This window comes from Microtus oregoni, unplaced genomic scaffold (assembly GCF_018167655.1).
Source record: "Microtus oregoni isolate MIOR12 unplaced genomic scaffold, Mior012 000030F_ref0000283, whole genome shotgun sequence".
Classification (NCBI taxonomy): Eukaryota; Metazoa; Chordata; class Mammalia; order Rodentia; family Cricetidae; genus Microtus; species Microtus oregoni.
This window is the reverse complement of record NW_024543089.1, coordinates 22,512,245-22,539,549: the sequence shown is the minus strand read 5'-3', so window position 1 is coordinate 22,539,549 and position 27,305 is coordinate 22,512,245. Positions and strand designations below refer to the sequence as shown.

The window sequence follows — 27,305 nt, the reverse complement described above, 5'->3', positions numbered from 1 at the left end:
TAAGAATAATATGACATGTCATTTAATTAAAATAAACAGATACAAAATCTTGCCTTGTATTTACAGACAAATTTTAATGGAATATTTCATGGTCCAACACAAATATCAGACCCAATGGCACTAATTCTTGTACAGCCTTTGGCTTACCCTGTATAACAAAATCTGTTACTTAAAGTAGACTACAAAATACCTCATGGTAAGTGAACTTCCAAAGACACAAAGAAAATCTTCCATAAATTTAAAAGCTTATCTCAAATTCTTATTGTTATAAGCTTAGGATATATATAAGGTTAATTGCATTATCTTAGGTAGTTGAAATATATTGGTTAGAGTGTGGAATTAAAAAGAAATTGTTTTATATATTTTTGCTTCTGTTCCTAGTCAACATTAATAAACACAAATAAGTGGATGTAAAATTACCTTTACAAAATTTTGAATGTTGGCAATCTCAAGCAAAATTCTTTATGTTAGTGACACTTTTTAACCCTTAGCCAGCATATTACAAGGTTCATACATTTCAAGGAGTAATGATTAAATGCTATATCAGCAAGATAACACTTATTTTTAAGTAGCTCTCATTTTTGAAAGAAAGTTCCCTTTAGAAATTTACAAGTTGTATGTCATTGAGGAAACTTAAAAATGAATGGATATGATATGCAATCAATAAAAGTATTCAAAATAATGTATTTAGCATAACAGAGCATGTTCCACATCTCTTGTCACCTTTCACTGGAGAAAAGAGAGTTCGTTTCTCAATGTCTGCTTTCAAGACTAAAATGCACTAAAAGAAGAAACAGTTCAGTAATGTCCAACAGATAACTAAAATTCAAATTTTATTTTTTTCCATATTTATCAGACAACTTTTTCTGAGGAGTCGTTACTGAAAGGATGGAGTGTAAATGGGAACCCTGTAGGCATGTTTATAAGAGTTGTACATGACATATTGAAGCGCCACTCAGTACACATTGAATACTTTGTAAGTATATAGGCATATCGACATGCAAGTGTCATGTACTTAATATTACAATATGCATTTTGTTTTGTGAAAATGTTCATGATTAGAGTAGATTCAATAATTGTGTTTGTTTTCTGTGTGATATGTTTCATTTTGGTGGATCTTCTTTACACCGAAGAATATATTGTAATGCTGTCATAAGTATACCCTTCCAAAAGATATGGTTTTCATGTCATATACATAGAAGCTTTGAAGCTACATTTCTGGGAACACCTGCATTTCTGGACACTGTTTTCAGAGATAAGTCTTTAAATTTTTTAAATATGGTAAACTTGTTGCAAAGTTGTTGACACCGAAATATTTATGATAAGAATGGAGCTTTCTTTAAGGAATATTTATGGTAGAATGAAAAGCTAAACTACCAATTCACAAATATTGATAAGAACTCAAAATGAAGAAAAGAGATGTCATTCCAAACACAGAAATCCTTGGGTCACTATTCAATTGCATCATTGAATCTACACCACGTACAGTGAGTACAGAGAAATAAGTTTGTAAAAAGATCAAAATGTTACATATTTATAAGGAGCAATATTACTAGCTTTGAAAAAGTCTAGATTGCTTTCTGTCCTATTTATGAGATTCAGTCAACACACCAGAACCACAGAGAAAAGCAAAGAGGAGAAATATAACAGCTCTGTTTACATTTTGTACTTGTCCTTAACCGATTAGTGACTACTGCTTTCAACCATTATATTTATTGCGCATGACTCACTATCAGCAAATATAAAAGCGTGTCTACTGGGATCATGTACAAGGGAAAGCATCTAAAGAAAGAAAGCATTTGAGGTTTGACAGTACTGTGTGTTCGTGTAATGCTGCATTTCATGCTGCACTTAAAAGTCCATGTAGGAATCGCTACTGCATTGACCCTGGATGTGGAAAAAGTGCTTAAGTGCTGAGCCCTGGTAGATTTTTCTTGTGCCCCTGCAATGCTCACTTGTCTTTTAACTTAACATCTTTGAAATATACAGCATATTTCCAAGGGGATATAGTGTTTTCTTTACATCTTTTTCACATTTGGGCCCATTTTCTTCAAAATAATCACACATTTCATATATATATACATGTATATATGTATATATACATATATATGGAAAAGATGGTAAAGAGTAAACCAAACATTATTCATAACATAACCACATAACATAGAAACATCTTACTTTAACTTCAAGCAAATTTATAGTTTCACCATCATAATTTCATAAATTTATGTAATCTATTTTTCCTAAAGGAAAATACGCTCATAAAATGGCATTTTATTTTAACATATTTAAATTACACCATTGAAAAGTTCGTGTCATGCCTAGGCAGGAAAAGTGAGTGGGCTTTTGAGGCAATATTTTTAATTATTTGGGGTTATTTGTTCATAAAGAGGCAGTTTTAAAATATTTTTTTATATAGAGAACACTTCTCTGGAAATTAAATCATATACATGATTTATACTTATAACACAGCATTGAATTTCAATAAATTGTTGCACTTTAAAAATAAAATCAAATATCATATTGGGTTGCAAATTGTTGCCATCAAATCACTTTTAAAAAGTTACAATTACATAACAGCAAAATAGTAGCTAGGCATGGAAAGAACTGTCCTCACCAAGTTTTCATATTTTACTTATATTAACTTAATGATAGAGAAGTTAAACAAACACATATCCATACACCATAGAATACACTACAAGAAGTTGGCTTTTGAGATTTCCCAGGGAGTGGGGAGTGCATTGTTATGAGAGTCCCAAAATGATTCTTCCTGGGATATCTTGTAAATATTTGCTTCCTCTATTTATATTGAAGTATCATAGCCCATGTTAAAAGCGAGAGGTAGAAGAATTATTGTTAAGTATGCATGGCAGAGAAATTACCAGCTATATCTAATAACTATTGCATTCAGTAGTAATCTTAATACACAAAAATGCTGATGATTTTAGAACCCATTCATAAAGACTGTCCCCTTTAACTCTCTTTATTATCGTGCTACTTTCAATCCACTGCCTTTGGAAGGGTGTAAAGAAGTGCAAAGGGCTTGTTTGGGTTGTGATAAGGAACAAAGGAGAGTATTAAAGACAGAATTTCCCCATTAAAATATAGTGACTTTAACTTCTAAATATATCCTATGTTCTTTGAATAAATTTGTACTAATAAACAAAGTACTTCAATCTATTAAAGCACATATATTTCAAAGAAAGCGCAAGAATGTCAAATTCGATTAGAAATGAATTAAAGATTAAAATCCATGTCATTTCATTCTCTGCATTAATGTCAAACACCAAAGCAAACAAATTTCCTTTGTTAACCCAATAATTATGTAGGAAAAATATAACTTGCTGTTGTTAGTGCTTTAATACTTTAGAGGTGAATTAGAAAACTCTTGGATCTTATTTAATGTCTTTTAAATCCCTTTGCCTTAAGTATCCAGCAATAGAATTACAGATATTGCACTGAGTATATTTCAATATTGCCAATGTGTATTTCAAAACAAATTGTATTATCTACACTAAGATTTCCTCTTTCCCAGAATTCAAAATGCATATTATAATTACATGGGTTTCCGACATCCATACACAGCTAGTACAAGATACTTACATGTGCATACACTGTAGTTACCTATATTTTGCATAGTTTTTAGTGTGTACTTTGTGCCACTTAACAACAAGCATTACTCATCAAGAATTTTCTTTAGGATTTTTACTTACTTCCATTGCGATCACTGATTAATCATTTCATTTCTTTTTTGTATTCATTGCAGATTACCATTTCTAAAGGAAATAAAATTGGGCATTTCCAAAGGTTTCTGGGACTAAAATACCATGGAATGGTTGTAATACAAAATGAAGATTCTTGTTTTTTGTTTCCACAATTGGAAAACTGTGGGATTTATATTTTTATTTTTTTTTTAAATTTTGTTTATGTCCAAAAGGAGCAGAAGGAAAAGCATTTTCAATGTGCCCACTGGTAACACTTTGCAATAAGTGGCACTAAATCACACAATAACTGCTATGTTACATGGAAGAGCCATTACTGTCAAACAGCTGCTGTACATGTGCCTATATGGAATCTCAATGCTGCTACAGTCATGAGTACATAATTACAAGTGAACCTGTCTTTTTAATTGAATATTTATATTTTTTTACAAAAAACGAACAACAACAGCAACAAAAAAAACAAACAAACAAACAAAATAAATGAGGTGTTAGCTTCTTTGCCAAAATCAGGAAAGTTGCTTTTCTTTCTCTATTTGTTGGTTTAATTGTAGAGTTTCTATGAAAGACTAAACATCTTTAATGAAATCATCCAGTTTCTAGATTAAATCCCAATATCAGGTTTCTTAAATTGCTTCTTGTAATTTCTGGTAAAAGAAAAGAAGTTGGAATCTCTTTCTCTGTGTTTGTTTTAATATCTCTTCTCTTGAATACCCACACATACATCCACACACACTCACACACACACACACATCAATCTTCCAATGGGGTATTTTGTCTTTACTATTGCAGCCAGAAACTTTTCCTTCCCCTCCCTCCCCTCACCCCCACTCTTGGTCACCATTCTTCCCAGGACATTGAAAAAGGAAAGAAGACAAGAAGAATGTTGGTTCCCTATTTCTGATGGAGGAAAACCAATGCACGCTGTAAACGTTTCTGGCAGAGAGGAACTTCTGTTTTAATGAATGATGCTCTGAGTCTTTGAGGGGTATGTGCACACAGTTCTTCTACCATGTCCCCTACCTACTGAACTCCCTTAACAGAGACAGAAAGCGGCTCCATGTGCATGCGACTGTGCATATTTCAGGATTCTCAGCTGATATAAGTCCAATTTAGAAATCCTATCTCAATATTTTATTTGCCGGAATGGGGAATGCTCAGAATTCTTGTAACTTCTTTCCTTTAGTGAAAAGCAAATAACCTTTCAATATAGAAAAGTATAACTCCATCACTTTTTTCCAGGACAGGAAATGATATTGAATCGAAACTAGCTATATTTAATGGAAAACCATTTGATAAGAGCCCAGAAATTTTATCTGCCAGTGGTTTTCTTTTTACAAATTCTAATGGGTGTATTTCTTGGAAGGGTTAAAAGAGTCAAATGTCTTAAAAGGCAAACATTCTAATTTTACAGTGCTATAAATAATGATTGTGTTATTTAGGTAACGATTTTAGCAGTTGGAGCCAAGTAGAATACAGATGAAGAAGGATGTAAATACAGCAGCGATGAAGAGTAGCGATTTTGCAAATGTATCCTGAAATTAGGCTTTAAATAGTAATTGATGATGCAGTTACACAACATATTTAGCAATAAGAACCTTTCCGTTTTGCACTGACAGGATGAGTTTTGCTGTGTGGAGTCTTTCTAAAGATTATGCATTGAAAGATATGAGCAGTTTATAGACCTATTCTAGTTTCAATGTGTCTAGAGGCACCTACCTGATTCTCTCAAACTACCATACTATATTAACATATTATTGCATTTTTCCACAGATGGTATGGAGTGAACTGTAAAAACAAGCATGCAATCACATCAATGCAGACTTATTTCCTTAAAATGTCATACTGTATATGATTTATTATGTTAACACTCAACCACATCATATAATTTATGTTCTGTATATTTTGAAAAAGTGCTGCTTGACTGACATCGTCCTTTTTCTTTTGTAATAAATCAACAAAATAAATGCTACACAATTAAAAAAAACCTTGAATTTTCTAACATTTTCCTTGAAAGTTTGATACTTTTCTGATAAATAATCTAACATACAGCACCCTTGTCTTCTATTAGATATTAACACAGGATGTTGTATCAGTCATTCTTGTTCCCTCCAAATAAATTCCAAGGTATTGTTAAAACTCTAGGTCATCACGCTGTCAGACATCACAAGTACAGCTACCATATTGTAATATTTGTTTTCTTCTTAAAGGTGCAATGTTTGTAAATGGGAAAGTAATTTTTTAATCTAACTGGATTTTATTCTTTAGCTGCTAATAAATATAATGAAAACTATTCTAGCAATATTATATTTCACCCAAAGAAATAAGACTTTATATTGACTCTGTGTCATATTTAAGATTACAGAATTTCATAATAGTTCAATACACCAAAATTTCAAAATAATCCAGAGAAAGAGACTTTCACCTTGGAGTTAAGAGCATGGCAGGGATTTTCTATCACTTGCTGTTTCATAAGTTTGTACCTCACAGAATGCATAGACAGGAATTTAATATAAAGAATTAGTTCATTTATACAGAAAACATATCCTAAATACTTCCTTTTTGGCAAATCAACATAGTTAAGCAGCCATTAAACTGCCAAATTAAAATGTGTAAGTTTTATTTTTTTTTTTTATCAAACTAAGAGTTTGTTTTTAGGTTATTATTCAACTGTGGTTGTGATTTAAAACCTGAGGCTGTGCACTGGTTGTTAGCTTAAAATTACCTTTCCTTGTAACATTGTGCTTCCATTGTATAACAAATAAAAATTAACAAGAACTAGAAAAATCTGTTGTTGACAGTGCTAGGACATACAGACAAAAATACTAATATATGTTATCTACTTATAATATCAGTTTAAGTAATATCTAAAGGGATATAATGGACATTAGAAAATGCGTACTTATGACCGAATAACCTACAGCCAAAAAAGTTAAATATGTATCAAATAATGTTTAATTGGATTTATTATATGCACTATATACAGATACTAAAATGTCTCAAAATTGTGCCCTATTTCAGTTTTGTTTAGGCAGGTGAATTCTTATGGAGCAAATAAATTATAAAATCAAATAGAGAAATGAATGAAATCTTTATGATTCCCAAAGCAGTTAAATGTTTGTAATAATTTATTGGTAAATGAAGCTACAATAACCTAATGGTAGGATCTATATAATAATATAAGGTGTCATGTCATGATTATAATCCATACACATGGCGCCTGTATCAAACACTAAATTTTAAAATAGCAACTTGATACAGTATTACCAGTATAATCTCAAACATTCCAGAAACTACACTACACTGTCTTCATTTTGTGTTTTCTAGGGCATATGTTTTCACAACATGTTATCTTTGAAGATAGACAAGTAGAAAACATAGTTTGTAAACCTCTAATCTTTGATTAAACGTAAGCACGTTAGGCCATTACCTAATCCTGTGACTTGTGAAAACTGTTCAATAAATTCTATGACTTAAAGGAAAACAAATGTAGGGGTGGGGCTCTGCATACATTTCTTCAATGTATAAAAACAACTCAATATCATGATCCAGAGAGATGATTAACATTTTTAAGGCTGTATATTCAAGCACTGTATGTTAAAAGAGCAATGGTGTAAAATTTAGGCAATAAGAAATGTCCTGCATTATGGATGGTACAGTAATTAAAAGATGATGCTTTCAACTGCTGATTGTTGGTTTACACTGGCTACTGAGAGCAGTACAGTATGGGTGTTAATAAAAGTAGTAGAGGGTGCTTGGAATGGTTTCTGGAAGATGGTTTGCCAGTTTTCTCCAGCAGTCAGCCTGGTAGGTAAAACTCAGAGCATGTGGCCCGAATTTTAAATGAAATACTCTTTTTTCTCTTCAGCGTTGACTTGGCTGCCTTCAGCATTGATAATGGCCGTGTCGGCATCTGGTGCATCTTCAGCTCCTTTAGCTTCGTTTGTTAGATATGTTCCTGTGGGAATGGAAAGAAAATGATTTTAGTTCCAGAGGTCTAATAAAATAACCGGCATCGAAGATATATTTACTTATTAAGTAAAAAGCCGCACAATTTCAACTTCTAAACCTCTATCCTGTTTCTTTTTCTCATTTCTTAAGAGAAGTGTTTCAAGCAAAACTGCAGTGCAGTTATTTAAAAGCAAGAGGGAGTCTTCAATGATTAGTATTTGATTTTGAATTCTTAATGATTGATAAAACCGTAAAGGAAGCTCAGCTAAAACAATCAGTACCACTTACTAAGATGTATGCAGTCAATGGTCATCTTAAATGTTTACATTTATTTTTTGTTTATTCAGAACTGAGCTACCAAAACAGACAAATTAAAAATAAACATAAAAACTCAAAAGTTGAAAAATAACAAGACGAAACAAACAAACAAAAAAGCTCAGAAAAATAACAAAAACTGTTTGAATTGTCCAAATACTCCTGGGCATGAAAATTCATACTGAACTATGTCAATAAAGTTTAGATTGGACGATTATACAAATGAAAATAAAATGTATAACATTTTAATTAGAATACTTTGTACTAAACACAATAGGTATAAGGCTACCTATATTCCCATACACTTATAAATGTATAACATTTTAATTAGAATACTTTGTACTAAACACAATAGGTATAAGGCTACCTATATTCCCATACACTTATAAACAATATTTTTAATCAAATATTTAGGAGTTAAATTTTATCTCTACAATTTTACTACTTTCTTTCAAGTTCAGTTTTTTTTTAAACTCAGAATTAGATTGGTTTAGTGAAATAACATTTAGACAATGGTCAGAGTTTCCATAGTGAGCCACTGGTTCAGGGGGAAGAACATAAAGTGCGTAGTTTTCTCTATCACTGAAATCTGACTACAAATGTCTGATGGTCTTGTTTAAGGAAATGTTTAAATTGATTGATTTTCTACTGTTAAAGGTAGCACAGCATTTACTAGTAATACAATTAATGTTAATAAGATTAATTTTAAACTATTTGAAATATCAATTATCATCACTTCACTGAAATGATTTAGGATTTATGTCTCCAAATCCCTCTTTCTTTTGTATTCTTGCCTCCACTCACGTCATAAACATATGTGGCTATAGATTTCAGAAAAATATTAGTTTCCAAGCCTTTTTAAATCAAAGCTGAGAGAGCCTTCTTTTACTATTACTCACCTTTATGTCTTGCCAGATATCGGCCAAGCAGAAAAATGGAACACAGCGTGACAAACACAACTACAGCCACTATTCCTCCTATGAGAGCATGATCAGGGCCGTTCTGGCCAGCCAGAGAATTGGGATCTAGAAGAGAGCAGGGAACACTGTTTAAGGAGTCTGTTGCCTTCTCCTTAAGCACACATCTAGAACTAGAACGAGTCATTTTGAAATAGCATATTTCTATTAAAATGAAGTTGCATTACTGTATATTATTTCAATCATTCCATCAACAAATACTGTTGTTGAATCACCTGGGGAAATAAGACTGGACAAATTAATAAGTTTACCATTGACCTTATATTTTAAGGAAAAAGACAGTATGAATCAAATATACACTTACAAGCTTGTTCAGTTATATATTTTTTACTTGATAGTCACATTTATTACTATATATGTATATGTCAATTTCTATATAGATGAGGAAAATCCAAATGTACCATTTTAAAATAAGATTAAAATCTGGGGTTTAATAATTTGATATTTTTCATGATACATATAATATTTAAAGCTCTGAAAATTGATACTTCCTCTAAAGAAGTCTTAAAAAAAATCCAACAATAAAACTTTGGGGAACTCAACTTTCAAAATCCAGACAGTCATAACAAATAATTTCATCAGAGAAAACTGAGGAGGAAGGAAAAGAAAGATATGGGAGAAGACACTGTGTGCTTGATGAAAGAGAGTGTTAAGCTTTGGTGACAGGGTTACACTCCTGTCACATGCTGACAGATGGCGAAAGGCAAATAATCACCAGTGAGGATTAAGTGTTCATTGGATTTGTGGTTTTAGAAAAAGTGACTAGAAAAAAAAATTAACAGGAACCTTTTATATTATGCTCTTAATAGGGGTATGCTGGAAAGAAATAAACCAGTAAAGGATAAAAAGATCAAAAGAAAAAAAAAACAAATCTAGATGTCTGTGCACTCAAATGTTTAAAATTGCCAGTTATGAAATTCATGCAACAAGGAACAAAACTCAATGAAACTCTGAGTAAGAAACTGCTTGAAGGTTCAGCTTTATGGCAAAGATCAAATAAGCATGTGCTTCTCCTTCCACAGCCGGCTTCTTGCCAAGATCCTCTTGTGGTTTTTTGTACTTTAGAGGCAGGATCCAGAGGTAGGAGAAAGATAACAAATAACTTTAGGCTGGCACTAATGCTTTAAAATAAATAAATAAAAACTCTAAGAGTAGGGGAGAAACGTCTATCTGACAAATAGATTTAGACGTGTGATATTTAATGGAACCAGTGTCCTGTCAAAGAATCATATCCAGACAAAAATAACAACCTGTGTTTAAAACTTCAAACAACCTACAGATCCCTAAACCCTATGAAAGGAACAAATGGAATGTAAAAGCTGTGTACGCCTGATGAAGGTCATATTTCCCAGCACCTACTGCAAGTGCCATCATGGAAGAGAGCCTTACAGGTAGAAAGCAAAGAAGAAACACCACCGTCAAAGCTAAAGTGTATTCTGATACTATTCTGTCATGCTTTATAAGAACTTTCCATTTTCCTCTCATTTTCAAGTGTGAGGAGTGTTAATTAAGAAGGGATACCATGCCTCTACATGGAAAAGAGAAGAGTATTTGTGCACTCTTGTGCATGGACCAGAAAGGGTATTCATGCATAGCTTGTCTTAGTCAGGCCACCCCTCTGGATAACACAGCCAGCAAGACAACACTGTGCATACTTAAATATCTTAGAGTTCCAGTTGAGAAGACTAGCTGTATGTGATTATAGGTTGTCTATGTGAAGAGATAGCATTTTTTTTGTAAGAAACAAAGATTACAAGTATATTGGTAATCAGAAGGTCACACTAAGGCAGAGATTTCTGACAACACACATTTTGTATTACTTTTAATGCATAGAACTAAATGTTGTCTAGGCTTTCCTAATGTTGGACAGAATGAGATACATTTTAAATAAGGAATAAAAGATCAGAAAATATATGGTTCCCTTAATAATCTACCCAGGTGAACTAATAAGTTATATTAAATTCGAGAAATCTATTGTCATGAGTAATGTCACCTAAAGAATGAAAAGAAAAACAGTAGCCATTTCAAAAATGTCTTATAAACTATAGCTCTTTCATAAAGATGAATAAAATGAATACACCAAAGGATAAATATCATTAAAAGACCATCTGCCTTGAAGTGCTTGAAAGGACATATATACAAGCTAAAAATGCTTCTTTTTTTTGAGACTAAGTTTGCTTGGGCTCAAAATTCCCAGCCACAGTATATCACAGTGTGGGAGACACAGAGTTAGAAAAAATCACTTTTTAAAACAAGGAAAATAAAAAGTCAATCTGCTATAACAGCTACCCTTAGCATTTTATATGGATTTGAGTTTCTATATATTTGTAGCCAAGTTTGTGCATCTCAAAAGGAAAAGAAAGACGAGAAAGAGGCACGATGCTTTCTTTGTTATCTTCCCTTACGTCAAAGTTCAAAAAGCTGTATTCTGTATTTCTCTGTTGGAACTTTTGAACTTCAAGTATCTCATTGGATTTTTTTTTAGGATTTCCTTCTTGAAATTTTCCTTCATGAATTGCTCTTCTCGCATTATTGTACTTGGTCTTGCATCCTCAAGTTACCTAACAATCGTTCTTTGAAATCTTCTCAGGCATGTTACTCATCAACTTTAGATTTTTTTTTTTATATATTTTGGTCTCTTTCCCTTGGAAGTTTATCTCATCCTTCACTTTTCATTTATTTTCTGCATGTCACTTTGTAGACATTTACATCACTTATATTAGTGGGTGACTCATCTTATTTTATGAAGTACCTTTTAGTGGGGAATATCTAGGTTTCATTTAAATGAACTATAAGGTGCCATCTGGGTAGTTGCTTGACTTTGATTGTGGTGAGCTCAAAATTGAAGCCTTGAAGACACTACTCTCAGTTGCAGTCAACACCAGCAAGGCCTGTAGCCCTCAGATTTTCTGTTTTATAAGTTCACTTTATAAACAGTATTATAGTTTTAAAATAATTTTCTTTCAATTGTCTTTCATTTGTGGTCTTCTCACACACACGCAAGTTTAAAACTTTTATGCAATCAAGTCTAATTTTACATCAAGACACAGAGGTTTATGGGTAACAATGTGAAATAATATGTCATAACAGAATATATCCATAATGATCTATATTATTATTTAAAATTGCATGAATCATATGTATAATATTATTTTTGTGTAATCTGTGTTAATTTATTGAAAAATTTTGTAACAGGCCCTTAGTAGACCTAGAGATAGTAGTACATCTGATGTAATGTTAGAGGCACCAGTTTTAGAACCAGCATGTAGACCCCAATAGTTGGCAAAATGGGAACAAAGACCTGATCCATCAAAGACTTAGTCCATAATTTCAAGATCTAGAAAAGTTATTAAATGTACTAACCTTTGCCTTTTGGATTTTGTAATTTTGTTTCTCCCTAATGTGTCCTGCTAACTAAAGTGTCTCAACCAGGATGTGTGTTTTGTGCATTTAAAGTAAAGTATGGCAAGGTGGCGCAATTTGTTCCCTATGTAACTTACCAGTTAACAAATACAGACTTTCTATTGACTTTAAATGTATGTATCTTCTCTGAAGAAGATACCTTTTAACATTTTGTAGGTTCCAGTAAGACTCCGAGGGATACCAAGGACAAGGGTGGCATATCCCCAGGGCCAATAACTTATGGAATGGATAGTTGCATGGGAGTATGTACTCAGAGATGCAGCAGGGCCCCGGCTGGTCTCCTGCCTTTGCTTCTGTCAATTCGGAGTCTCCCTGAACTCTCCTCTAAAAACAGGAAACTACAGAATATCACCTAGATCTGTACCCTTTAGAGGTGAGTCTTTTTTTTTTCTTTTTTTTTCTTTTTTTTTTAAATTTATTTATTTATTAAGGATTTCTGCCTCGTCCCCACAACCGCTTCCCATTTCCCTCCCCCTCCCCCGATCAAGTCCCCCCCCCCTCATCTGCTCGAAGAGCAATCAGGGTTCCCTGACCTGTGGGAAGCCCAAGGACTGCCCACCTCTATCCAGGTCTCGTAAGGTGGCCTAGGTCTGAAAAAGCATGGGATAAATCCGGACTAGCTGAACATAGCGGACAATGAGGAATACTGAGAATTCTTGAATGCTCACCTTTAGAGGTGAGTCTTTTATAGTGCCTTCTGCATAAGACACTTAGGAAATGCTGGATACTTGTAAGAGGTCCTTCTGTTTATGTGTTGCTTTTATTGGTTAATCAATAAAGAAACTGCTTGGCCTGATAGGGCAGAATTTAGGTAGGCGAAAAAGATAGAACTGAATTCTAAGAAGAAAGCAAAGTCAGGGAGAGATATCATGGAGCAGCCACAGACAGACACGCTGACTCTTTCCTGGTGGGAATACAGATGAATAGAAATGGGTTAAATCAAGATGTGAGAGTGGGTCAATAAGAGGCTAGAGATAATGAGCCAAACAGTAATTTAAAGAATACAATTTCTGTGTGATTATTTTGGGTGTAAGCTAGCCAGGTGCTGGGACAAAGGGCCCCACTCTCCTTGCAAAAGGATACAACCCAAAAGCTGGTGTTTTGGGTCCATGTGAATTGTCACTGGACCCCCTAGTTTAAGTCTGTATCGTTACCCTTACTGTAATTACTATGTGTCACACCTGCCTTTCTGTGTTTCTGTCAGTTCTTTAGCTCAGAAAAACAGATCTAAAATAGAAGGAACTTTTCCTAGCCACCCTGCACTCTGTAGAGGCCCTTCCAAGGGGGCACACAAAGGTCGGTATCTAACACACAGATAACACATTATAAGACACTTCCGGAACAGTCCTATATCTGACTCTGTAAAATTTCATGAACAGAGGCAATACTGTGCTGTATTTTAACCCAGTGCAGCCTCTCCACTATAGCCCGGAAGTGACTGACGCAGTTCAATCTGTCAAACCTGACCTAATAGATGTCCCATTACAAGACGTTGAAGAGTACTGATAGGATCGATATTTTTCAAGATTGAATCACATATGACAGAGCCACAGTTGTCACCTTACACAAGACAGTGTGGGTCCAGTCTCTCAGCAAGAGACGTTAGCACAAAGCACTGATCTTCTGGCATCAACTCAGCATGTTACTTCAGTAAGGGAAAAGCTATCACTGTGCACATGGACCGGCTATATGCATTGTCCCTAGCTCATGTCCATAGAGGTAGGGACAATATAGAGAGGGGATTCCCCAATTCAGCAGGAAAGATAAAAAACAAAGAGATCCTGATTCTACTAGAGGCCATTTGACTGCCAAGAAATGTATGAATTATCCACGGCAAAGGACATCAAAAATGAAAATCCAAAGAGGCACAAGAGAACCAGGCAACAGACTTGGTCACCTACGAGGTGGCCCTTAACAAGTGGGGCCTCTGGAAATCTCGGTTATCAAGCCAGAACATGGATTGCTCCAGTGCCCAACCTACACACCTGGAAAAAGTTGAGGGGTTGGCAAAATGGAAGAGGGGACAAATGGGGGGTATTGCAAGATAGAGACCTGCACTTTTGGCTGGTATTAGAAGACAGGTGGGCATCAGGGTCCACCAGACCACCAATCTGGGGGCAAGTAAACCTGCTGGTTTCCTCTGGCCCAGATGTTACATCTCTCAACTAGGCAATCTTGTCAAGTTCATTATGCCCAGAGGTGCCATTCTGTACAAATGAACCCCAAATAAGGAAGAAAAGCTGTGAAGTAATCTGTGTCTTGGGAATCACCCCATGTGGACTTTGTAGAGATCAAACTCACAGTTCTTTTGTATAGTATTTGCAAATTTTCATAAAAACCTTAGATTAAATTTATAATGTTAATCATTGAATTTATAGTTTAGCTCAACTTCTTGTCAGTTATGGATACCTTATAACTTTTGGGCAAAGTCTTCCATAGCACTAATAATTATTTTACCTTAATCATCTTTATAATTTATGCAAAACATTACAGCTTTCATCTCATCAAGAGTATAAATACAGATGTTCTTGGTGCTTTTAATGTTTTAATGATAGTTTAGATTCAGAGCTTCTTTACATCTCTCGTGGTAAAAATAGCCTTGTAAAATTGACATTCACTATGTATTGTTGGATATGCTTTTTATTTCACTGTCATCTGTTATAGCTAAAAGTCTCTCCTTAATTATTATTCTTAGCAACTAAAATAAGTAATGGAGGACCAGTTAAGTACCATGTGAACAATGCAGGGATGAGGGATGATGCATAAATGATATGCAAAAATATCTTATATATAGCCTTCCATTCATCTCCTACTGTCAGAAAAATAAAAGATGAAGTGTGGTCTTTCGAAGGTCTTTACAGATAGCTAAATTTGCATTATTATTCAAAGAGATGCATCGTCTATCTTAAAAGATCATTATTTATTCTCAAGTGTTAGCTTGTGACTTTTGGCAGTTAGTCTGTGGGCATGGGAGAAAGCAAGCTTTGCCAGGTGGTGCTGTCATTCTCTATGACAGGAAAATGGAAGTAATACATTTAAACTCTTTTGAGCTTAACGTCTTTCAGCTAAAGTGTTTTTTCTTTTTTATTACTTTTTGGTGCTTGATAAAATGTTCTAAAGAGAAACTTATGTCAATGTTATTTAGGATTAGTAATTCTTGATATTTAAAATGTCAAAGATAACATCATACTGTAAATTTATTTGAAATTTCAGTGTGAGCAAGTCACAAACTATAAAACCCTATCTACAAAATCATGGCTGGGGCATGATTGCTTGGTTTCACAGGTCTTTAAAACCAATATAAATAATACCATAAACATGTATGAGTCTGTAAATCTACCACATGTATAAAAACATGTGAAATGGCAGAGCAGTGTGAGGCTCCTCTAAAGCATAAGTCAGAGAGATGTGGGTGACCAGGCTTCATGCTTCTCTACTTCAGACAGGATTAAGTCCTGTGCAGGATACATTGAATCCTCCCAGATGCAGTGAAGTACTTCCTGTGGCTCACAAGCCAGTCTTTAAGGTGAATCAGTTCCCTTGTGAGATCGGCATAGAAGGTCCTCTTCCTCCTCATTATAACAAGTTTTGAAGCTGCCTTTTCCTCCTGGCCCTTCTGAGATCTGGTCTTTCTAAGTTCTTATAGGAATCAGTCCCGTCACCTAATTACAGGATATTTGATGCCTTACCTATGTCAGTATAAATTCTTGACATACAAGGGACAATACAATTTCTTCCTCCGCTTGTGGTTTTTAAAACCTGTTTGAAATCCCTAAGATCTTGGAGCCCCTGTTCAAGTAAGCCATAATTTCCAGGTTGAAATTCTTCTATACAGTGTAAATAATGTCTCTTTATTTCTAATTAATTTTTTTGTCTCAGTTTCTCTTAAAGGTTTAGGGAAATATTAGTACTATGTAATTTACCTGTCAATTGTTACCATCACTTTACAAACAAATTTAATTGCATTTTTATATATTTTCAGTCTGAAAGAACACTAAGGATTAAAATTTTATGTCCTTATACAAAATAATCTAAAGTTAGGCTACATTATTATTTTTATAACAGAATAAAACATTATTTAAAATAAAACTAACTTTCAAGAGAAATTTTGATTAGCGAAAGCTTAGTAATTTTTTACATGGATGATAATGTTAACAAAAGGAGAGAGAAACTATTCGTTCTAATTATTAAGCCATTTAATATTCTATGTGTGTCTTTGTACAAGTTTCTAATACTTTTTTGAGAATTTATACAAAAATGTTATATTGATCCTTTGTATCTACTTCTTTTATTTTTTTTTTTTTCGAGACAGGGTTTCTCTGTGGCTTTGGAGCCTGTCCTGGAACTAGCTCTTGTAGACCAGGCTGGTCTCGAACTCACAGAGATCCACCTGCCTCTGCCTCCCGAGTGCTGGGATTAAAGGCGTGCGCCACCACCGCCCGGCCTTTGTATCTACTTCTAAGTCTTCCTAGATCTTCCTCCTCATCTTACCCAAAATCCATGTCTTCTTTTTAATTTTTAATAGCAAACTGAGTCCAACTTGTGTTTACATTCTTTGATGTGGGGATAACTACTGAAGTGTGATCAATTTACCAGGGATCATATATCATTAAGGAAACCTATTTCTCCTCATCCTAGAAGTCATCAAATGTCTGAGTTTGGAGAGGGGACTGAACATTTTCCCTGTCTATATTAGAATTCTGTATGACTTGATAGTGTGCAGTTCTTAGGTAGCAACCACAAATTCTATGACCTCATGAGTATAGTGGTCCTATTATGCTGAGATACAGTGTTTCACTGATGCCCACCAAGGCTGCTGGCACTTACAATCTTTCTGTTACTTCATCAGTGATGATTCTCAAGCTGTGGGGTCAAGAAACTGCAGCTTTCTAGTGACAATGATTCTCTGTACTTTGATAAATTGTGATTTTCTACTTTTGCCAGATTTTCAATCTCATCCTTAGAATATGAATAATTCTAATCATATAAGATTAACAAGATAAATTCATGACTGCCATGAAACACCATAAAAGTATCTCAAAAATAAACATCAACTAAATGTTAAAACTATGTTACAAAAACGATGGAATAAGATGCTGAGTAGAACAATAGTTTTCCTTTTTTTGTCTCAAAAAAGAAACTCTTAACATCTTTGACTTACAGTGTGTGGATGGCTACTGAGAACCATGGTAAATGTCTAAATAGAGAGATGGGGAAAGTACTAATAATTTTATTATTGTGAGGTTGTTAAAAACAACACATGGAACTTTGATGAATTAGGATTAAACAAGACGACATCTTGTTGAGCTTTAAGTCTTTCAGGCCTTAGGTTATACAGGTATGTTTTGTTCATTGCCCATAAGATGTTGACTCATATACTCATAATAATTCTGGATAAAAAGATGAATAAACTGTGGAATATGTTTATGAAATAGTGTTTGGAAAGTACACAAGTAACGATTAATTTGAGTTTCCAAGATAGCTCAGATTCTGCTCCTTTTGGAAACAAGACCTGGAAACAATGAGGTGCTGCGTCCGTCCTCAGTGACCACTGTTCATGTTGCTTTACCCCGCACCACATTACATTCCTGCTCTGTGCGCAGATTTCAAAACTCAGTGGTTCCTTCTGTCATGACAGCGTTAACAAAATTATTTAGCTCAAGAGCTTATCCCCAGGTTCTAATTCCCACACTTAAGGATGATCATCTTTAAAAGTATAAATCTTCATGAGTATAAAGGTTGTATTGTGCATTTGTAATGCCAGCTCAACACTTCTTTTCACCTACAAGAACCAAGCAAATTAAGTGAATGGGAGGTGGGGGGAATACTATTTTTTTTGTTCCGTTCCAATTGATGTTGTATACACCAGGGTGCACTGAACACTGAAATATTGCCCTTTCCTGATGTTAAGTCATAATAATACCTCTTCTATTTAAACTGATTCAGAAATTACTGTTAAGTAAGCATGATTCATCTGGCTTTTCACTTAATTACTGTTCATAATAGTTTTGCTCTAATATTAAATTTGCATTTTACTATGAACTTATAATCCTATGTTCCCGTTTCTTAAAATACTAATGCTTCACAAAGAGGCTAATAATGCCAAAAATAAGGAGTCATTACATTTTATTGGATAGAATACATTGTTATTTGGCATTATATGGCATTTGTAAAATTCCTAAAGGGAACTATATAAAACTTTTACCAAAGGGCCATCTTCTAGTTTAAGGTACAATTGGGCTTTCTGATGAAGACGTTGAGATCAACTTCTAAAGAAGAAAACATAAGAAAACAATTTTTGTGTATGTGGTTTACACTGATTTTCAGATATAGCATATTTGAGAGTCAGGTGTCACGCCATATGTTATAATTTAAGTAGCTAGAAACTGGAGCATGAGGTTTAGCTGGGCTACAAAAGCAAGAGCCTATTTCAAAAACAAAACCAGTGAAACAAAACTATATATGACTTTACATTTATGAGTTCTATGTTAAGACTACATCACACAACAGGTTTTCAGTATTAAGCAAAGTAAGTCTTAGGAGTAGAAACACTAGCCCTCATTTTAAAGGTGTCATTATTACACATTTGCTTCCACATCAAGTTAATATGCGTCAAACATCCAGTGCTATTATTCCATCACTATTAGAAAATAACCGAGATCATTAGTTTCTGAAGAAAAGAGGTTAATTTTAGAACATGACTTTAAATACCCAGTCCAAGTTGGACCAGAATCATTGCTCGGTGCTGTGGTGTCATGTGGCAATGGCAGAATGTATGGGTGGAAAAAAGAGCCCTTCACTTAAGGAGGCTTCACATTGGAAAAGGCCCAGCACTTCTGGGTAGTGCCTCCCTGCATACCAAGTTTACATAAAGACAGTCTGATGCACTCGACACACAAACACTCGACACACAAACTCTTGCATATGTATGTGTTTCTCTGTATTGGACTTCCTATCCATAAGGATTTTATCAGTTATTATAAATTTATTGTTATAATAATGATTACTTTATTGAATTATAGAATGCCATACTGATTAACTTATATATACTATAGTTTATATTTTTATGCTAATGAAGTGCAGAAATAATGTTATTACCACCTACACTAATTTTAAATACTTAGGTATCTATTTCCACTTCTAAGAATGACACTTTTTAACATTTTTCCTATGAGTTATTATCTTAATTACATAACTATTGACTTAATTAACTTTCACTTATAAAGATCCAATAATATTCTGGGCATGAATAAAATGTAGATTCTATTTGTCCATGAGTATGAAAATTTAAATGAGACATGTTTCATCATATACTATTTGTATCTTTAGAAAAACCAGTGTTCCATCATCATGTCTGCCATTTCTCTGCTCTTTTTCTCTGGTGAACTCTAGCAAGTATTTCTTTTCTTTTTTTATGTGACTTCTTTAAGGAGGAAATATCTTAACTTTGAAGAACTGTACAACTCCAGCAAGGACTCTCAACCTGTAGAGTAGTGCAGCCATTAGTGCCAAGAGCCCTTCATAGAATGGCTCGCCTCCTTTAGTACCTTCATCCAGAAAGGGAGAAAACCTGCAGAAGATTACCCATGTGATAAGGGCAAGAGAGCAAAAGAAAGGAATGCATTGCAGGTTATCAAGGTGATCAGGGGAAAAGCCTTTGGCTGCTTAGAGAAGGCAGATAAAATACCCTTTAAGCACCTGACCCAAGTCTAATTTTCCTGAATTAAATACTAGTACTCTTAAAAAAATCAATGAAGATCTCAAAAGATCACTCGGAACTGTAATATAAAAGTTCCAGTTTAAATCTGACATTTCTTTCACTTTCTCTACCTGTGAATGAGGACATATCTGCTATGCCTTTCCCAAAAGAGATTGGTTAAAAATAGTTTATGCGGAATCTGCTAGAATATGAATGTCTGTCTTTTCTTAAAACTCGTGTTGAAATTTTAAGCAATTCTTATGATGACATCAGAAGGTGGAGAATTTTGTAGGTGGTTATTTCATGAGGGGTATTGCTTTGTTAGTAGAATTAGTGCCCTTATAAAAGCAACCCCACAGATCTCCCTGAGCACTGGAACATGAGAACCCAGTGAGAACATCCCAGCTATGAAACAGAAAGAGCACCATAACCAGGCATGAATTCTTCCAGTGCCTTCTTTTCAGCCTTCCTACCAAGCTCTATAGCTTTGGGAATATGTTTGTACTTTGATTAATACAACTAAATGTAACATGAGCAGGCTGGCTTGTTGTTGGGGTTTTTGTCCTGCCTGGTACCCCACAACTGTTTAGCCCCAAAGAAAATCACACATAGGTCTCCATAAATTATAAGCTGGTTGACTCATAAGCTCTATCCTCTCGCTGGCTAAATCTCACATGGTGATTAACCCATTTTTCTAATCTATGTTAGGCATGGGGCTCAGTACCTTTTTCACTGGGGCAGATCACATCCTGCTGCTTCGATGGTCTGGGCAGGAGTGGGAGGAATTAACTTCCTCCTTCCCAGAATTCTACTGTTCACATTACATCATTTTTACTTCCTGTCTGGTTTTCCCGCCTATATTTCCTGCCTGGCCAATCAGCATTTATTTATAACATGATTGACAGAATACAGACAATTCTCTCGCACCAACTAAAGTACTATATTCTGTTATTGGAGTATGAATATACTTAGACAATATCTAAACATGATCTTATTATCTCATAGATACTCAGTGATTAGCATGGATAATAGAATGATCTTTCTTCTACTAGACATTGTTGACTTACCTGTATTTAGCAACGTTACTTGCTTTATGAAAAAAGACAATATTCAAATAAATTTTCTACATTAATAATTTCTTTTACTTTAAAGAGTTGTTTGGACATTTAAAAACATATATTTACTGTGTTTCCTCCTTTTCTTTTTAACTAGAAACTTTTCTGCCTTTGAAGTAAACAGAGCTTACGTGTTGTATATTACTAGGTTCAGCTCACAACACACAGAATGAATAAATGCAAACAACCATTGAAAGGGAAGAAAAATGACAAATAAATGGCATTGGCATATGTCTGTTTTGGCAATGTATTCCATGCAAGTTTAAATAGATTAATGAATGCTGTTGTAAGCAAAGCAGTGGTTAAATAAATTGAATGCAATAATTCTAAAAGCCATATAATGTGGGACAAAGTACATTTCTGAAGCACAACAAAAATACACAAAGGATACATGAATAATTATAATTAAACTAAGAATGCTTTCCAAGTAAACAGTAACAACAAAGGCTGAATTAAAAAGTGTTTAGAAATGATGACAAGGATGTAAATGTTTAGATGAGAAAAATTTTACAGACGCTACATTACCGCATAGCTTTAGTCTGTGCCATTGGATTTTCATGTCTATTCATTGGCAGAAACGAATGTGCTTGAAAACTAAATCACTGAAATGCAGGAAAAGGTCACCAGTTGGAAACATTTATTTTAATGGATTAATAAATTAGGAACAACTATTTACAGCAGCCTACAGAGTGGGGAAAAGATCCTGACAATCCCTATATCTGACAGAGGGCTGATATCCAATATATATAAAGAATTGAAGAAGCTAAACATCAAAATACCAAATGATCCAAATAAACAAGGGGGTACAGATCTATACTTAGAATTCTCAATGAAAGAATCTCAAATGTTCAAAAGAAACTTAAAGAATTCATCAAAATCATTAGACATCAAGGAAATGCAAATAAAACAACTTTGAGATACCCTCTCATGCCTTTCAGGTGGCTAAGATCAAAAGCACTGAGGGTAGATAATGTTGGAGAGGATGCTGGTGGGAGTGTAAACTTGTACAGTCACTTTAGAATTACATATGGTGGTTTCCGAAATATCTGGGAATCAGTCTACCTCAAGACCCAACTATACCAATAAACATGGTATGCATTCATTTATAGGTGGTTATTAACAGTAGAGTATAGGATAACCAACCTACAATCTACAACCCCAGAGAGGCTAGATAACAAGGAAGGCCCAAAGAGGGAGGGGGGCATGCATTTCCCTGGGAACAGGAGGTAGAAAAGATCTCCTGGCTAAATTATGGGTGATGTTTGATGATGGAGAGATGGGAACTAGAGGGAGCAAGTTGAGCGGGCTCAATGCTGGAGATGGGTTGGAGGCAGGATGGAGAACTAGACTAACAAAAGAGATGTCTTGATCAGGGGATATTTTGGGGTTAGGGAGAAACCTGGTTGTGGGAACCCACGTGTGATTCAGTTTCCATATGGAGTTTCCATCTGACTTAAAGAGGTCATTTGAGATCAGGCTTGCCTGTTCTGCTTTTTCCAGTAGCCTCAAGGGCTGTGAGAAAGTTCCGATTAAGTGCATGGGAAAGAGAATTTTTGCCCATGAGAAAAAATACATTATCTATTAAGGTTTGGACTGATGTATGCCAACTGTAGGCACTCCTCTGTAGTGATTGGTAGCTGCATGCTACCAGCTGAATTTATGTACTGAGATTATACACCAGATTAAGTGTCCTTTCAAGTGTAGTGAGGACTCTAGCTGACTGTACTGCCCTTTGTTCTGCCGTTTATCTGTAATTCATATATATATATATATATATATATATATATATATATATATATATATACTGGCTGAGAAATGGACTCGGGGCAGTTTGGTATTTACCTTCAGTCCTCCTGCTCTATCCTATTTTTTTTTAATTTCTCTTAATCTGTCATTTCCTATAACCTCATGCCCCCTCCCAGGTAACCCTTGATGATTCCTGCCAGAACAGGCTCTGATACCTGATGCCAGGGAATCTCCAGGAACCCACGAGGATGGTGCCAACTAAGACTCCTAGCAATGGGGAGGAGGATGCCTGAACTAATTATCTATTCTAAATAGATTGGTGACTTCTATAACTGCCATCAGAGATACTCTATCCAGTAACTGATGGTAACAGAAGCAGAGATCCCACAGACAAGCCCCGTGTTAGAAAAAGAAAGGGAGGAGGGATTGTATCAGCGGTGGTGGTGGTGGGGGGGATGTTATGATGGGGAACCCTCAGAGACAGCTAACCTGAGCTCACTGGAGCTCATGGATGCAAACCCAACAGTCAGGGAGCCTGTGCGGCCTTCTACATGTATGTGAAAGTAGTGTTTTTTTGTTTTTTGTTTTTGTTTTTTTTCAGGTTTCTAACAGTGAGGGCAAGACCTCTCTCTAGAGCTTAGCTTGCTTTTGGTAACCTTTTCCATTGCTGGATTACCTGGACTCATCTCAACGTAAGTGAAAAAGCTTGCTCCTGCCTCAACTTCATGGGACACACTTAGGGCAAGCCCAAGGGAGGCCTATTCTGAATGGCAATGAAAGAGGAGTGGATGGGGTGGGCTAGTTAGGAAACAGGAGTGGATGGCAGAAGAGGAGGGAGGGGTAATGGTTAGTAAAAACAGAAAAAGAAACAACCATTTAAATTAAAATGGCAGCCCTTTAATACCAGCCTCCTTATAAACGTATACTAATAATTTATTAAATTAAGTTAGTCTGTTTTGATAGAAACTCATATTGGCTGCATTAAAAATTTAAATTATTATGAATGACCATGAAGATGTTTATTGATATATATATATATATATACATATATAATTATAATAATAGCATGGCTATATGTGTTTTATGTGTGTGTAAATAGCAAATTGCTCACAAATTCTCACATTAAAATTTGAAGTTGGCCAGTGTGATAGAACAGACCTCAGAAGGCAGGGGCAGAGGCAGGCTCTGAGTTTGAAATCAAACAGGTCTGTTTATATAGTGAGTTTCAGGCCAGCTAGAGCTACATATTGAGACCATGCCTCAAAACAAAACAAAACAAAACAAAACCCAAACCTTACTCAAGCTGAATTAAACCAAAGTAAGCATATTTGTCATGAGAGGAAATGTTATTAACAGGATATACAGTGTTTACTGTGAATTTAAACAAAGCTTATAGACAAACAGATAACAAAGAAGAAATATTCCAAGAAAGATTTCCCTCAATGGATTGTGAGCCCATCTCAGCAGTATGCTACCTTTGAGATTTACAGAAGTTACAATAGCACACCAAATAGCAAGCTTGTCTGAATTCCACCTCTTACTAGAAAATCAACTACTTATGAATTCCCAAAATCATTCACAATTTCAAAAATTATTGATATGGATTGGGCATCGTTACTCACATGCTTGCTCATTCCCTAGATTCAGTTGTTAGTGAAAGATAGAATTTCATCTAATGGACGTGTTTAGAAGTGGAGTCTTTGGAAAATGCTGAAGGTTAGATAAGATCCATAAAGCAAGATCTCTATTATTGGATATCATCAACTTTGTAGAGAAAAGGGACAGAGACTCGACATATCTCATGCCCGTGTGAGCTCACAGTTTTTGCCATGTGATACTCTGTGATAGCATGTGAATCTGTTGACAGTAAAGTTATCCCAGATAAGGTTCTTATTGCCTGCACTTGCATTATTGAGTTGTTTATTATCTTATATATTCAATGTTAGAAGCTACAATGTCTTTAACATTAAAAATTTAGTAACTGGACATTTATTCCAGTGACATAGCTCAGCACAATAGCTGTACACACATTTCTGAGAGTTAATAATCTCCATAACTGTATAAACAAATGAAAGTTCATGAAAAATGAACTATACTTAAATTATGACGATGCTTTCTATTTAAGTATAAATAAATTGTATCCTTCATAAATTGATAGTGTGTGACATTTTTACATATGTAACAAGAGTGAATGTGGGGGCTGAAGAGATGACTGAAAGAGAGGATGCTGGTTTGGTTTCCCAGCACCCACTTTGCATCGCATAATCATCTGTAACTCAGTTCCAAAGAATATAATTCCTCCTTCTGGCCTTGCTGAGCAGCAGGCAGGAAGCTACTGCATGTGCGTACCCAGGTATAACACTCATAGGTAAGAAATGAAAACTAAACAAAATTTTAAAAAGAATGAAGAATACAAAATAGTTACTTAACTCTGCAACAAATTCTTTCTCAGTAGGAAACCATTAAATATTGATATGGTAGACATACCAAAAATTAATTTTGCCTTTACAAGTTTCTATAAAGTATATATCTAATATTTTGTCTTATATCACTATTACACAGCACAAGATCTAAATTCCCAATGTACAAGAAATTTAATAATGCAGTTTGTAATGTTTGTTACCCAGAATTTTATAGAACGAACATTGAAATTAAAGGTCATATTGAGTAAGACCATTTAAAATACATCAAGCGAAATGTTAACTGACAACATTAAGATATATCTACATTATATCCATAACTGTATTCTCAGTATGGTATTAGGGCTGTAAAGTCTTTACAATGCCATACCTAATATTTAAGTAGGGTGCAGAATGTTCAAGATAAAATTCTTTATCTTTTACATACTTTGTGGAGCCTACAGAAGTGGATCAGTTCCACCTTGACTGGAGGTCAGAGAGTTCAGGCCTAGTCTTGCTCCTTCAAGGCTGTTGACAAGAGATTTGGCTTAAGGTGTGGCTACTAACAAAATATCTTGACCTAGGTTATGGTTACTTGGTGTTTGAGTATTAAGATGGCTCACATAGGTGGATCTGTTCCACCTTTACCAAAAGTCATGGAGGTCAGGCATATTCTTGTTCCTTCAAAGAGACGATGGAGAATTGACCCAGGAAGTGGCTGCCTACAGGATACTTGGCCTAAGGTATTGTCGCTGCGCATCCTGCCTAAACAAACAGAATACTTAACTCAGGATATACTTGCTTAATGTCTCAGGTATTGAAGAGGTAATTGTCTTGTTTGTTCTTTGTGTCATGTTACATAGATGGAATCTTTTGCCTTTGTCCCCACCCTTCCTTTTTGGATTTGGGCATATATGCATAAGGACAATAAATGCAGATGAATTTGGGATTCACTGGATTGCTCTTCAGACACTATTACAGTCTCTGTATCTCTGTTTCTTCTGACTAAAATTTCTAACCCACAAGTTTCTACCCTGTAACATACAAGCTCTGTTGAGGCTGGAGCCTGACAGTGCTTAAGCAAAACAAAAGCAGTTTAGAGCTGGAAGCTTTGTGCGAGATAAAGGTTACCGAATCTATAACCTGGATCAACCCCTTGGTAGGGCCTACAAGATGGCTCCTAGGTAAGTGAATATACTGACTAACAAGCCTGATGATCTCGGTTTTGTAACAAGAACCCAGAAAGAAAGATCCCTTATCCCTGAAAGTTGTCCTCTTACCTCCCACATACATGCTTTGGAGAGCAGTTCCTCCCACCCACAAGATACTAAACTTAGTAAAAACACCTTCAAAATCACCCAAAAGTGGTGACTGAGTACCTTGTTTTATCATTTTCATCCTTCCACATTTAGCATGCTTATTTATTCCTATCTCTATATTAAGTATTTGTCATCCTTTTTTCTATTTTTTCCTTACGTTCATACACAAGCAGTCACTTTTTCTTTTTTTTTAATTTATTTATTTATTAAAGATTTCTGTCTCTTCCCAGCCACCGCCTCCCATTTCCCTCCCCCTCCCCTAATTAAGTCCCCCCCCCCTCAGCCCGAAAAGCAATCAGGGTTCCCTGTCCTGTGGGAAGTCCAAGGAACCCCCCACCTCCATCCAGGTCTAGTAAGTTGAGCATCCAAACTGCCTAGGCTCCCACAAAGCCAGTACGTGCAGTAGGATCAGAAACCCAGTGCCATTGTTCTTGAGTTCTCAGTAGTCCTCATTGTCCGCTATGTTCAGAGAGTCCGGTTTTATCCCAGGCTTTTCCAGACCCAGGCCAGCTGGTCTTGGTGAGTTCCCAGTAGAACATCCCCATTGTCTCAGTGTGTGGGTGCACCCCTCATGGTCCTGAGTTCCTTGCTCGTGCTCTCTCTCCCTCTGCTCCTGATTTGGACCTTGAGAATTCAGTCCTG

At 35.2% G+C, this 27,305-nt stretch overlaps 1 protein-coding gene across 3 annotated transcripts in view; it reads right to left on the bottom strand.

The window, feature by feature from the left end:
* Positions 1–52: 52 nt before the first annotated feature.
* The window catches only part of Cadm2 (cell adhesion molecule 2), a 923,258-nt gene continuing 896,005 nt past the window's right edge, over positions 53–27,305 (bottom strand). For all 3 annotated transcript variants that reach the window (XM_041678464.1, XM_041678466.1, XM_041678465.1), the window contains 2 exons: positions 8,885–9,010; positions 53–7,677 (listed from right to left, as the gene is read on the bottom strand). In XM_041678464.1, coding sequence (XP_041534398.1) covers positions 7,559–7,677; positions 8,885–9,010 — 245 coding nt within the window. In that variant the 3' untranslated portion in view covers positions 53–7,558. The remainder of the gene's footprint in view (positions 7,678–8,884; positions 9,011–27,305) is intronic.